This window comes from Aphelocoma coerulescens, chromosome 2 (genome assembly GCF_041296385.1).
Source record: "Aphelocoma coerulescens isolate FSJ_1873_10779 chromosome 2, UR_Acoe_1.0, whole genome shotgun sequence".
Lineage (NCBI taxonomy): Eukaryota > Metazoa > Chordata > Aves > Passeriformes > Corvidae > Aphelocoma > Aphelocoma coerulescens.
This window is the reverse complement of record NC_091015.1, coordinates 124805725-124820934: the sequence shown is the minus strand read 5'-3', so window position 1 is coordinate 124820934 and position 15210 is coordinate 124805725. Positions and strand designations below refer to the sequence as shown.

The window sequence follows — 15210 nt, the reverse complement described above, 5'->3', positions numbered from 1 at the left end:
GAACTAAATTGCTCTACGGCCTTAAGGACTTTAAGCCTGAAAAATTGGCAGGGTAACAGACATAAATCAGGGCTGCTATCCTGAGTCCTGCTGTTTTACACATAAGAACAGCCTTGTGCCATCTTAAGTATCTAGGAATTTGAGGTGGTGTCAAAATTCCCCAGTAAATCCAAAGTTAGACTTTCACCTTTCAAATGGTGAACATTTCAGAAGGAATGCAAAGCAGTTCAGACCCACAGATGAAAAGTTATTTTCTGATTCTCACAGTGCATATTAAATCAGGGAAGATACAGTTGAGGAATTCAGCATCACTGCCCTAAGGACATCGCATGTCAAGACATCAAAGTAAGGGTATTATGCTTTAATATGTGTATCAAAATTTAAAAGAAGGAAAAGTTAAGTAGTCAGCCTGCTAACACTGCACAATCATTCCTTTTTTTTTTAAAGTATAATGAATTTTATTAGTCAACTACATAGAAAGCTGATTTCCTAGCTGAAAATAGACTTTAGGTTTGATGGACAAGAGCTACATTTATTGGTATATTTTATAGAGTGTACATGTTTTCATGACAGTCAGTTTTATATGTCTCACAGAATGTCACTTGTCTGTAGATCTCTAGAAGTGATTACATACTCATACACTCATACAAATGAAAAGACTAATTTGTATTTTCATTGGAAAGCAAAAGTAAGTATTTGTGAATCAGAAAAATATTTTAGTGTGGAAAACTCTGTAATAAAACTATCAAGTATTTGTAAGGAAAAAATTTTAGCACAATTTCTTACAGTAATTTCCTTCGGCTATGAATCAGACCACTAAAATATTAGTTGTGTGAGGAGTGGCTAAGTGGCAAAAAATGTTCTTTAGTCAGGGGGCAGAGCAATCTAGCATTATTTCACTAGGAAGAAAGTGCTTACACTCTATTCTCTATTCATATAGAGCATTTTGAATAGTTCTTACTGGATTCTCTGTCTGGCTCTTACAACATTAACTTCAGGACTTTCAGGGAGCCTATGGATCTGGGCCAATGACAACTGTACTTCTTCAATGTGATACACATGGAAATTAGTAAATCCAGGTACAGTATTGTAACTAACATGCACACACATCCATATTAAAGTTCTTAGCTTTGTGGGATAACTGGAGGAAGGATCCTCTAAATCTTCAGCAGCTGCAGATGACATTACTCCTCACCCCCCCCGTGACAAGGAGGATCATCCTGCAACCTGGTTTTGCACCATGAAGAGAACTGACCTCTCCTTAGAGCTCAACACATGGGGGAACATCTAATTCTGGCTGTATTTTCACGTATTTTCTTTAGCATAAATGAGAAATCTTCGTAAAGGCATTTGTTCTGAACATTTGTCCCCATCTAATTAATGGCAATTGGACCAGGCTGTGGGGACCTATTCCAAATGACCTACGGGCCTAATTCTGCCAACACTAATGCACGTGCTTAATGTAGAGGAGTAATATGTGAGATTCCTCATGCATGCAGTTTAAAGCATAAGCTTAATTACTTCTAGGACAACAGGCTGCACCAAAAATGGATTAAAGATACACACTGGTTGACTTACTTTAAAGAGTCTCCAAAACCGTAAGCCAGGCTTATCTCTTATTTCTTCTCTTACTGGGAATGACTGGCTGGCCCCTGTCAAGGCCAGAGGTCTTACTGCCGTGGACTTACCTCAGGAGCCGGAGCTCTGCAAGGAGAGTGGGATTTTGCTGGGCCTTCTCTGGTGTGGGCTGAGACGCTTGCTCATGCTCAAGTCGCAGCCTCTGGATCTCCTGTAGGATTTCTCTTGGGGATGAGAATAAGCAGAAGACCACAAGTCAGTAATTTTCCACAAAACCAGTTCACTGGACATTGCAAGAGGTGAAAAAGTATGACTGTATTTAGCTTTTAATCATTAAAGATGGACACAAAATGACTGGGTTGCAGCTAACCAAAGAAGCCCTCAGCAATGCGAGAGGGCTCTGGATGTTTTCTAAATAAACTCTTAGGATTTTGCCATAAAGGGAAATTTATTTCAAGACCCTCCCAAAAAACAGAGGTAGACATAAAATAGCTCTATGCTTGACTACGCTTTAATTCTTCACCATGCCCATTTCCAGCACATCACAAACTTAACAAAAATTAAAGGAACCTTTCTGGACATTGTTGAGTATCAGAGAAAATATTTAGCACTTAAAAAAGTATTTCTAATGTAAGTAAAGATGTGAGAGCAGTTGACGATTCACGGAGAAGCACTTTAACAGGACTCCTTACAACTGGCTTGTCAGCCCTGGAGTGCTGCCAAGAGGCTAATACTAAGCTTCACAGCAGAAGGTTGAAACCTTTGTGAATTTTGTCTCTTCTTCACAATGTGCTGGAAGCAGACAGTCAGGAGGCAGCCTCGAACTATGAAAGGCAAATCGAGACTGGAGCTGGTGGTGCTCATTACACGGTGACAGAAGGCAGTGCAGAGTTTTGAATAGGAAACCATCTGGTCTGGGCTGGCCTCTGTTTTACAGTCCAGTACTAAAAGCAGAGCTCTGCTGCCATACATTTCATGGCATGAGGCAGTCTGGTAGCCAGGGCCAGGTTCTCTGCTGTTGACAAACAGGCATAACTACTTTTTGGGGCAGGCTGGCCTATTTCTCCTGGACACTCTCTCTCAGTCCTGGTCATATCTGTACCTCCTGTCTCATTTGATCAGCAGCCTAACTGGCTGCTAATCTTCCTGCAAACCTTTCCCAGGCAGACTGTGTTCTGGAGAGCTTTAATCATCTTTTTCCCAAATAAAAGCAGGGGAGCATAACATTACAAGCGTGACTGATCCTTTTATCATTTCATGTTATAGTGCTACTGAGAATCCAACTGAAAGTTAATCCGGTTTTGAAACAAGACAGGCTTTTCTTTTTAAACTCTTAACAAACAGCAGCTGCAAACAGTAAAGTATCCATGATTACATCATGTCATTGGACAATACACTTATTAAAACAGGGGGTGGTTATGGATTTCAGAGCCTTTATCATATTGTGTGGACCTTTCTGTGCTATGTTTTTTTTGTAGGGGGAGATGTCTGTGCCTGTATAAGCACACTGTACAGGTGTAGGTGGTAAAAAAATGCTAAGAAACAAGCACATATGTAATATATGGGACTGAACAAAACCAGGTACTTAGTGGATGCTTACCGGTTTTTATTTTCAAGCTCTGCAATCAGCTGCCTCTGTTGTTTGTTTGCATCGATGGTGAAGGAGATATCTGATGCCCCTCTCTGCTGACTCGGCTGCTGTTGTAAAACAGAGAAGGCTGCATTGAAAGAGGAATAGCCAGCATGCACCATGAGTTCAACATAGATCTGTTCTGTGAAATCTGTGTACAGAAAGTGCAGTACCAAGCTTGCCTACACTAAAAAAAGAGCATTCATGTTGTGCTCATACCAGTATGGAACCATTGCTAGTAAGAGCAGAGTAAGTGCTAGAGTAAATAAGACTCAGTGTTTACCATCCTGTCATTCACTGCTTTTTCATGCAGCTTCCTCTGAACCAATTGTAAAAGGCAATGACACTGCTGCAGGCAGTTGCTGTAATGTGGCTCTTGATTTTGATGCTACAGACAAGAGGAATACACTGAAGCAAAAACCAGTGTCTGCCTCCAGAAAGAATGGGATGTGTTTCCAGTGCAGTGATGCTTCACTCTCTTGAAAGGATAGTTTTACTTTCAGTTTGAAAGCAGTACTCAGATTTCAGTCTGGCTGTTTTCCTATATGCTCTCATGATACTTCAGAACACCTCTTTCCCCAGTCCTTCAGGTACAGGAAAACTTTTTTCCCCCAATAAAATGAGATGGGAATTTGTCTCTTACCAAACTAGGCAGTGCTCACTACAGCTTCACTGGACCACACTCTTTTTGCATGTCTATCAGCAATAACCAATTACTGTTTTCCTTGTTCACACTCCTGTATTTCAGTATTGTAGCAATGACAACACAGAGCAGGACATTTAAAAGTTTCACAACTACCAAAGATATCCATTTATTTTTAACTCCAACCTGAAAGAATCAGGTATTTAAAAATACTCTGCTGAGTTACTGCTGTGATATGAGGGTTTCTCATCACAAAAAGCCCTGTGTAGTGTAACTCTGGAGCACTATTTTATGTGGTGCCAGGCATCTCCTCCACCAGGAGGTGGACCCTCAAAAAGGATGAAGATACATCTCAATAGCCTAGCAAACCTAACAAAGGTTAGGACTGTCTATGGGGAAAGGACAGTATGTCTCCCTTGTAACCACATACTATTTTTTCTGCCATGGATACATTTTCCCATTAACACATCAACCACAGGGAAGCAGAACAGTGCATAAAGAAGAACTGATACACGCTGGTGGATGTCATGACTCATACAGGAGGAATCAGGATCTTTATCCTGAATGCCCACTGTTATTAATATATTTAGTTCCTTAAAAAACCAGAATGACCATTGGCAAAGCTTTAAAAATTTCCACTGCCCCTACTGGGTGTCACTCTTTTGCTTGGAAAGATTTCTGTCTATAGAAACCTTCTCTTTTCCTTCTGTCTCTTTTGTTCAAAGAGCACAGATGGATGGCAATGAGAAATTCAGTATTTTCCTTCAAGTCAGCTCTGTTTATACTGTTTTCCCCCACATCAATGACACATGTTATATGAAACTGATGTTGACCAATTTTTAACCAGAGACATTATTAATGGGAAATCTTGTTCCCGTAAAGAATTACTGTCATTCAGAAATAAGACCATCATCTACAGGTTGCCTTAAATTTGAAACACCGTGTCACATGTTTGGAAAGGATTGATTTGGGCTGGGTTGGCAGAGCAGGAGCACCCCTCTCTTCCCAGGCAGCTGCAGGCAGTGTGAAATCTCTGTGACAGAGTCTGCACAGGGCAGCAGATTCATCTCCACCTGGTGTGAACGTGACACAGAATCTTTACATGACGTGTGGTACCCAATTTCACCCTTTCAATTGACCCCACAGTGTAAATCTCAGTGTGAAAATGTTTCTGGGCACTCCAGACTAGCTGCTTTTCACTTAACTGTCATTCATGGTCCCTTGTTCTACCAAATGGGCTGAGATTGAAAAAAAGTAGCTATGCTGACCTTTTATGTACCATTTAAGATTTTATATACTTTGATTAGGTTCCTGCTTCATTCTCTCTTGTTCCTGAATGCAGTTAGTGAGGTTTTAGCCTGTCATCACCTTCTATCTTTGGATACAGAGAGCGGAATAATCATTGCTCTGAAATGAAAATGGGAGCCAGGGCTAATGCAGGGGGTCATTACAGTCATCCTGCTGAAGAACATTCTTTAATATCCTTAGTACTTAGGGCCCCAGTTGCTGTGATATTTCAGCTAGAGAGTAAAATGGATTCACCATCCCATTTTTCCAATGCAGTAAATCATTAACCTTTAACCAAAGCTAGTCCAGACAATATTTTATAGTCCTTCCTGAGTTCAAGATGTCAGATTCCCTTTGATGCAATTATTTAAATACCACTGCATTAGTATATAGATTATATGCATTAGCATGTGGATTCTTTGGATTAAATGGACTGCATAAAAGTGTTATTATTAAAGCATAACAGCCTCTGATGAAAAGGATAGGGAAAAATAATCCATTAATCATTATACTGTCAGATGTAATTTCCCTGATCTTGCCAAGCCCCTGGAACACGACAGAAGGAAAGTACCTTCCTTTAATTAAAACACTTACTGATGAAGAAGTTTCTGCTGCCAGCCTTGCTGCATACCTGGCGATCAGCTTGTGTTCTTCATCCAGGCGACTTGCACTGTCGAGGACGCTGCTCAGGGGGAGGGGGAAACAGCAAGACAGGATTATACGTGGCAAAACCCCATTGTCCCAGCCACACCACCACCTCACACCCCCACAGTACAGAACAAAGGAGTAAACCACCACCAAACTAGGAACAGCTGATGTTAACCGAGCAAAGGGGAGAAGGGGGAGGGCAATTTCCCTAGAAAGATCAGCTCTAAGGGCCCAGGCAGCACCTTCCCCTTAGGGGGAAAACAGCAGCAGTTTGCAATCCATAGTAAAGGTTGTACAGGATGCAACGTGCAGACTGCTCTGCCCAAAAAGGGGTGGGAGGTGGTTAGGGCCACCAGTCAGCATTTATTTTATATCTCAGCTTTGTTATCTCACCTGGAAGAGTGAAAACTTTTTGAACAGCAGATTAGCAGGAACCCCAGTGTTTGTTGAGAAAAACTTTAGAAGCTTTGTCAGACTTGTAACAGAAAACAATATTTAGGATAGTTTTGCAGGGCACTTACCAAGGTCTCATGGATCACTGTTTGGAACCACTGATCTTAGGAATTTATAATCAGACTTTCTCTTTTATTCTTGGTATTTGGGAGCAAGATTTCAAAGAGTCACATGACTGTGATCCACAAGTGTAAAAACTAAACAGAAAATATGCTGAATTCCTTTAAAATATTTCACCTTATTTTTTTTTCTCCCCTTAAGAATATAAAATGCAAATATTTATCTCAGGTTAATCCTTTTACAGCTGTCCTTATTTTAAATGGAAGCTATTATTTAGCCAGATGAGCAGGAAAAAGGTACTATAGTGAGAACCTTCATTATTTCTAAACATTTAGAAGTTTGTACAGAGCCATCAAAACTAATAAACTGACAAAACCAGAAACCTGAAGAGGACTTAGACTGGATAAGCCTGGGCCTTAGAATCCTATACTGCATTACTTTTAGTATATACAGGAGAGGAAAAAATGCAGTCCCTAAGAGAGGAATGCTTTGCCGTGTGGAATACAAGGCAGCCGGTGGACTATCCCAGACAGAGGTAAGTCTGGCCTCTTTTCTTAGCCCTTGGCAACTGTATGATGGCTTTTGGCTAAAGGGAAACAGGCACAAATCTCCTTGCCCACGGGCTCTTCTGGGCATGCAACTGGTTGCTGGCAAATGAGCTTCACATTTCAGAAGAGTCTGGCCATGGGATTTATATTCTGATTTTTTTCTCGGAAATTGTACCTTGAACTTGAAAAGCCTTCCAGAGGAAAATGGCACTTGTGCCAAAAGCCCTGCTTTTGAAGAACTGATATATTTAAAAGGAATATTTCTCTAAAACTTCTCAGTAAGTTCATATCTCCGTGTCCCTCAGGGAACTACAGTGCACATGTTTTGGTTGGCTTGATTAAATCCACCAGGATTTAAACGTTATGTTTGGAGGATGAGCAGTGGTTCATATTCGGTGATCATTAAACTAAAGCTGGGTGTCATGTGGATTTGCTACAGCTTACTGATGCAAGAGAAAAGAGACAAACATCATCTTTTTCTCATTCTGATAATAACCTGTGAGACCACAAACATGGTTTAGAAACACAGTAAAGCTCTGAAAAGTGAGACACAGAGAGGTTCTATGTAAACAAAACTTGTGCTGCAGACTGCATGTGAGACTTCTGGGGGTAGATGAATATTTCTGGTTTTGGTTATGTTTACTTTGTTACAAATACAGCTTAATTTTATGCTTACTGAGATTCTGGTGGGATAACTGATATACCTTCTGAACAGACCAAAGCTAAAGGCAATTTTCTAAATTTATACAGCTCTGCATCTTACATACTCATGCTTACTGTCTAATATGTCATCCAGATAAAGAAAGGGGTGAGCAACTCTTGCAGTCACATAAAATTATGTAAACTGGGTAATAAGGGCTACTTTTATGACAGTTTAATTAATTTTTAATTTTACCATAATGACTAAAACATTGCATCCTAACAGATGGTTGTGAAAACAGCAAGCATTCAGCATCAACTCTCCTTTTTATGGCAATGTGCAGCCATATTATCCATCTTGAAAAAATGGATTATAGTTCCACTTGTTGGCATAATACAATCTGCACCACAGTTCTGAGATGTGAGCTAACACTTAAGAAAACTGCTTTACTGAATGAACCAAGCCCCTGCAGCTTTTTGAGTCTTACTTGTATTTAATATCTGTGATATATATTTATGTGTGGGTGGATGTCATAAAGTAGATGTAGCAATGAGTCAAATTTGGTCTATGAATGCCACAAATCACTAACCCCAAAGCTCTAAAAATTAAATTTCAATGTCTGGGATAAATTTACTTCTGGAATATACCTATTCTATGTGACCATTAAGCACAGAAGTATGCATGGCAGCATTAGCCTCCACTGCCAAGAATTTTATGTCTCAGAGTTCTCAGATTTACTGTAATTCCCTTCTGTTTTACTTCACCAACTTCACAGACAACCACACAGTGATACAGTAAGACAATCGTATACAAAAGGTTTAAAATATTATGAATACATGTGCACAATTTGGGACCTCAGGGGAAAGATTCAGGCATCCTTTTGAGAGAAACTGGACATTTTGCATACCAATGTCCTACTGTTGTTCCTTCTTCTCTAAAAAAATCTGCTTCTCCATTAGTGATCATTTCTTTAAAGACCTTACAATTATTAGCAATAATTGGTCTGGCATCTATCACCATTCAGATGTAGAGTGAATATCCAGTATTATCACCTGTACAATAGGACTTCTGTGGTCTAAGGTAGCTCCATAGAAAAGTGATCTCAAAACTGCAGGCAAAGGATGAAAAACATGATAACCATGAGTGAAGGAGTAACTCTGGAGGATCTTTGCTACTTCTCAGGCTTCAGATGTGTCAGACCAGCCTGTTCTGCAGTAGGCATGCCACAATAGCTGATGTGGATGTTCCCTGCTGGTCTTACAACTATGTCACCAGTGGTTAGATGAGTCTCTTGTGAAATTTTTGCAATAGAGGTATCAGTGTGGTCTTCATGACATGCTCTTATTCCACAAAGCCTTGCTTAATAAATAATCTGGTCTAAAAAATACAAATTAAAAGGTTGGTTTCTAAGCCCCAGGGCTGTAAAAAAACCCCCAAACAAGTCCTACCAGCAACACACCAAATGTATTCTGAGGCCTCTTTAACTGTTACACTTTCAAAGTTGGCCTGGTTTTAAGACACTTTAAACTGACAAAAATCATCTGAGTCCTCTGCTACTGTTAATTTGCCATTTACTTTAGAACACCAAGATTTTACCACCAAAATGTTGTAATACTCAGCTATGTGGGAATAATTACAAAAACTAATTCTGTTCAATGGAGCCAAATGTCTACACATTTCCTCTGTAGCAATTGGTCTCTGAATGGTTTTCCTCTTTCAAAGTAAGATTAGACCAGCCTTCCCAGCTAGAGTTGTGCACACCCCCTTAATAAATGTTTTTAAAAATGCCACAGAATAGCATGGCACTTTTATATAGAAATAGAACTCACATAGTACTATACAGTATAACATAAAACCCCCAGAAAACAGCTTTCTATGGAACCAAAATAACCTCTTACTCTTATCTTTTTTTTTTCTGTACTTGTAAAGAAAAAGACTGATATATATGGAATTAATATTCAAAGCTAGGCAAAGTCTCTAAGTTACAAAAATGAAAACTATTTGCAGTTAAAAGTTCTTTTTTAGAATCAGACACTAAAGGTAAACTAAAGTAAGTATCAAATATTGGTTTGAAATACTAAAAAAGACTTTGCAATTAAATTATTCAAAACATCTGGCTAAGGGCTATTTTTTCTACCCATACAGTTACTATAAATAATGAATTAATTCTTCCTCTTGCTCTGGAGTACTGGTTTCTAAAAAATCCTCAAGTAGCTTATTAGCCTGTGGTAGAAGGAAAGGAAAACTTGTACTTGCAGTATCAAATAATTGCAGATGAAAAATAAAGATAAGCAATGAAAATTAATTAAATGGATTAAAAATACACCACAAAGCCCAAAATATAAATACTAGCTGCACTTAAAACAGAAAAAAAGGGTATGCTGGGTTATATTGGACTGCTGATTAGCTGTAAATTAGCCTGCCTTAATATTTGAAGAAACCCAAAACTTGTTTTGTTTTGAAACGTCACTATACAGCTCTTCAGATAATTTTATGTATTACACTCAAGATGTATCTCTGTAGGTTTTTCTTGCAGATAAAGCTCCTGCTACAATCATTCCTCTTTTCATCTTTGGTTGCCAGAAGCACTTGAATTATCTGATGTCTGGGTAGGTACAGGTAGTATTTTGCAGGCAGATTCAACAGCAGAGCTGGCCAGCTGCAACCTCCCCCAAATCAGAAGCTACCTCATTTTGGTTAACTACATGCTTTACTCAGGTTACAAAATCTGCTTAAGATGCAGAGTGAAATAACTTGAACTCAGCACCATCCTGACACAAGTGTGTGGGTTTTGAGGAACCTGCATCCAGCCACTTCGGGGCATGGGCAAGAGAAGTTCAGCTTTGCCTGAAGATGCCATGCCAGACTTTGAGATGCAGCAGCTGAGCTTCCTGCAGAGGTCTCACCTACTCTTCTGGAAACTGGCTTCACACAAGAGCTTTAGGATGGCAAGACTTTGTTCTTGTCTTTGTCAAAATAAAACCATTCTATTTCTCTATTAGCAGTCTCAGTCCAACAACACAGAAAATGGCAATGCAGTATGGCCTGATGCTTGACTGAGACTGCTGTGCCTCTAGGTTATGTTTCTGTCAAAATCTAATTATACAAATAACGGAGATTGCTTCTCTTTCAGGATGCTGTGACTGCAGTGATTTAATGTCAGTAATCAGATGTTATGTACTATGCTTTGCATCAGTTATTTAAACAATTAAGGCCATTATCAGTCACTCCCCAATTCATTCCTCAAAACCAAATAAATGTTGGACATCATGGCATATGATGTGTATATGCATATTTGGAAACAAATGTGCTATGACTTGGTGAGGTTGGCTCAAAGCCTTGAGGGAACAGGTTGGAATATAAAGAATGGAGGATGAAAACAGCAAAGATGAGGCGAGGCACCCACAAAGAGGTCTCGTGAGGAACTGGTAGCCCTCACTGAAGCTAAATGAATCCTGTACATGGCATCCAAAATGCCCTGCCTGGAAAACCAGCCCAGCACCAAGAATTACCCTAAACCATGCCCATTCTTCACTCACCTCCTGAACAACCATATCAAGTCAGTCACTCATGGTAGCCAGGGCCACATTTCCTTCTCCCTGTCAAACCAGACCAAGTGGTAGCATATTCCTGTCCTCAGTCACGGGTGGGCAATGACTGGTCACACACACGCCCCCAGTAGCTTGCTTTCACATCTGCAGTGTCAGTATTCCTCAATAAGCCTGATTTCTGGAAGTCCTTCTTCAGGAATGAAATTCCCCTTGAAAATGTTTTTGTTTAAGATAAATGGCTTTCATTTTCCTCACTTAAACCGAGTTTGCCTTTTCACCCCCCCACCACTGGGCACATTCCAGTGGGCTACAGAGTAGAGAAGCAGATCCAGGACAATGGAGGTAGACTTTCTTACCCACTGGGCATGACAAATTACTGGAACAAACAGGAGTTGCTTGCAGAAGTGAATTTTTTAAGACTGCAGAGAACCATTGCATTCACTCTCCTAAATGAAGTTGCTTGTTGCCTCCTACATACTGAAGAAAATGGAGACTTTCTTCTAACGAAGCAAATATTCTGCAGTGGCAGCACAGGAAATGGAAGGGTTTCTTATGAGCAAAATAAACCCCCTGAGTATAGTTTTGGTAGAAACACTGTGCAGTTTTCTGCTCAGCATCACCTTTTCTAGGGCCATATACCACACAGCTCACCATCTTGCTGGTACAGGGCTGCAAAGTCTATGGAATTCTGTTGCACTTGGAGAGGTGAGGCAGGGTTTCCCTTCCCCGGTGTGGCAGGCTGCAATGCCAGCATCTCAAGTGCCAAGACAGCTGATGGGTTTAGGAGCCAAAGCTCTATAATCACTCCAGCAGAAACAATACATTATGTTCAAGACACCCATTTAAAACCCCGGAGTCAAAATGAGAGAAGGAAAAATACGTATACAAGATTCAAACAATGCAGAATTCAGGCAGATTTAAAAGCAATGCCTGACATGTAAAAATCAACACCAATTTCTCTCACTAGGTTAATAAGAAAATTATTATCATTATTTATGTACTATTACAATTTCTAACTTTCAAGGAAGGTGAAGGTACATACATATATGATCTCAAAAACGAGTACCTTGAAAACATGGGCTTAAGTATTGCTGTGTGAAGATTTCTGCACCACAACGAAGTCCTGCACTGCCTAGAGCTCAGTATCCCAAACAATTTGCACAGCCATTTTCAACTAAGCAATTATTTGCAATACTTAGCAGTAACCTGCTGACCTCAGCAGAGAAAGTAGCAATAAATGCCACAATCCACCATCTTTGGGAGGACATACCCCATATTCATACACATTGACTTCAGGCTTGTGCTCATGAAGAGCTGCTCCAGCTTGTGGCCAGGAGGAAACAGTGAGAGAATCTGGCTGAGCAAGGTCCCTTTCCTGGGTCCCCCAAAGGCGCCAAACCTGCACTAACCGTGCGGGGTTGCTCTGTAGCATGTTGACATACACCCCGATGAGCACATGTTCATCAGCCAGCCTGTCTGCAACATCGAGGCTGTACTGTAACCTGAAACGGGGGCGGGGAGAGGGTGTGATGCAGACAGACACAGAGATAAACAGAGAGCAGGAGCGAGTGAGATTGTGAAATGGGAATCTAGGAATTAATACTTCAGCGTTCTTTGAAAAAACATCAAAGCAAAACAACACACCACGTGCAGAAATTACTCTGTTATTATTTTTAATTTATATGTTTAGTGATTTAGGATGGTAGCATCCCACTTGATGACAGACCCAGCCTCAGAAATCAGTGAGATGCCAGATCAGGCCAGGGACTGAAGCTCTGGAGCTATACGGTATCATTTATTACAAAATACAGCAAATTTGTCAGCATTATTTGTTTTACTATACTATATATTGCATACAAACATGAATATAGGTATGTAACATACATGACTGACACACTGAATTCACAAGCTGGATTTGCTTGGAAGTGTCTGATCAAGACTTTATGTATCTAGGTGTACATAAATATATTTAAACATGCCCTACTTAGCTCACTGGGTTAATTGATTATCACAATTTTCTCAGGAAAGATGTATATAGAATACATTAAAAGTGGGAGGAATAGAGGAAAAGGTTTTGGTTTAGCTGTATTAGTGCAAGTTAAGAACATACTCTCTCTTTAACTTACCCTTTGCCTTTCAAGAAAGCTGGAGCAGCCCTAGCCAGCTGTTTGCTCTGCTCTACTTCAGTATTCTTGGAAGGAGAGCTAGTTAATAAGACAGGAAAACTAAGAAGAGGGTAAACAGTGATGTCTGAAAATCATTATAGAACAGAGTTTGGAGAAGCTCATTTGAGTGTCCTGGACTGAATAAAAATAACAATAGAATCTTTAAAGAAATTCTAGAAAACTTCAGGAAATGCAAAATCAAGAACTACGAATTTTCCCTCCTGTTCTCCAAAAGCAAACTATTAAAGCCTCCACTACAGAAATGACAAACAAAATGTGCTTCTCTCACAAATGGAGAGATGAAGGCTTGTGTATTTTCCAGATGGAGTCCGAGATAAACACGATCTCAAATGCTGCTTTCAAGCTGGGGAAGTTTCACCATAACAGCTAAATTGCTTTTCCCCACATTAACTGTAAGATGGTTTCAATTATCTATGGAAAGGCATTTTTTTAGATGCAGTGATGGGATATAGCAGTTTAATTTTCAGAAGTACTGTTCTTCTGTTGATTTAAAATAATACATAGTTCACCAAACACACTTTTTTCCCTAATTACAGTATTTAATGGATTGCAGTAGCTGCATCTTTCCCAACACTTAAATATCCATGTTAACAAGCTACCACTGGTTAAAAATGGCAAACACTGAAAATGTTAATTTGTTTTTCATGCTGCAGCATTTTTTGGTTTAAGAAACAACAAAGCAAAACAAAATTATATTTTACTTAATCCTTTTTAAAAATTATTCACCTTTTTTTTTGGTTTGGCACCTCTGGGTGTGAGAGCATGTGTGCACCTGTGCATCCAGGGGTGTATGGGTCTGTTTGTGTGTGTGTAGGCAGATGATGTTGCACAAATGTGGTGCGTGATAAATCTTCAAAACCTTTAATATTAGGACAAAGAAGGAATTCAGTAAGATGAGATGTATGTAATTCCCCTCCTTTTGGGAGGGGGCAAGGTTGGCAGCAGGGTTTTCAAGAGGATGGGACCAAAGGTTGTACTAAGAGCTCAAGCTCTTATTTATAAGATAGCTGAATGAAATGCTGTACTGCACAGGAAGAAAAGCTGCTTGTTTCACATTTCTCTGCCCATCTGCATGCTACTTATGTGTATTGCACTTCCACTGGGGCAATATCCATACAGATAAATGTGCTCCATGCCATCTAGAAGGATGTGTTTTCCACACGTTTTCTTCCCAGTTACAGAAGGAAAATGCATTCAAGGGGTACAGGGAGTGCCTTTTCAGCTGAAAATGCACCTTTCAGTTCTAAAAGTATAGATAAATATGTTGCCACAGTGGGAGACCAGAGACCCCAGGGCAGGTTTTGTGCCTTGCTTTCCAACAGTGAGGTGTGATGCCCCCTCCACCAACCACAAGTTCACCTCTCCTGTGTTCCAGAAGCCACACAGTGTGGAGAGACAGGCAAGCAAGGATTACTCACTGAGCAACTGCTACCATGTCTATCCAGGTCCCTTTCCTTTTTAGTTGATTCAGCAAACTTTTAATCTTCCAACCTCTTCTCACAAGTTATGTTTTCTCGGTTTTTCTGGACTTTCCCTCTGGACTCCAGATATGCTGGTTAGCATATCTACCCCTGTGCTGTTGCCCTAAACTGGATGCAAACCTCAGGCAGATGTCTCCTCCTCTGGGGAATGAGTTTTAATGGCTTTCCAGATGATGTTCCAGGGTCAAATGCAATCTAACAATCATATTGCTAACTTCAATTAGTTTGTGGTTCACTGCAACTCCTAGGTCCTCTGTTAAAATATTTCTATCTATCCAATTATGCTCCCATCTTTTATTTGACTATTTGCTTCCTTGCTACAGCACTTTTCACTTATAAATACTGAATTTCCTGTAATTGATTTCAGATCATTTGGACATCAATTACTACCATTGCTACTGAGCTAATTTTTTTTATTTAGAAACTGCTCTCCAAGCACTTCTTTCCATAACCATTTCGACCTTTGCACTACCTGCAAATTGGATATATTCACTCTATTGCTTCC

The 15210-nt window shown here is 39.9% G+C and overlaps 1 protein-coding gene across 16 annotated transcripts in view; it reads right to left on the bottom strand.

The window, feature by feature from the left end:
* Positions 1–15210, bottom strand: part of DTNA (dystrobrevin alpha) — a 223508-nt gene that overhangs the window by 24108 nt on the left and 184190 nt on the right. For 9 of the 16 annotated variants that reach the window (XM_069004687.1, XM_069004684.1, XM_069004683.1 and 6 more), the window contains 5 exons: positions 13165–13242; positions 12448–12540; positions 5733–5820; positions 3179–3276; positions 1689–1802 (listed from right to left, as the gene is read on the bottom strand). In XM_069004687.1, the coding sequence (XP_068860788.1) occupies positions 1689–1802; positions 3179–3276; positions 5733–5820; positions 12448–12540; positions 13165–13242 (471 nt within the window). The remainder of the gene's footprint in view (positions 1–1688; positions 1803–3178; positions 3277–5732; positions 5821–12447; positions 12541–13164; positions 13243–15210) is intronic. The other 7 variants (XM_069004693.1, XM_069004694.1, XM_069004696.1 and 4 more) reach the window with 2 other exon arrangements.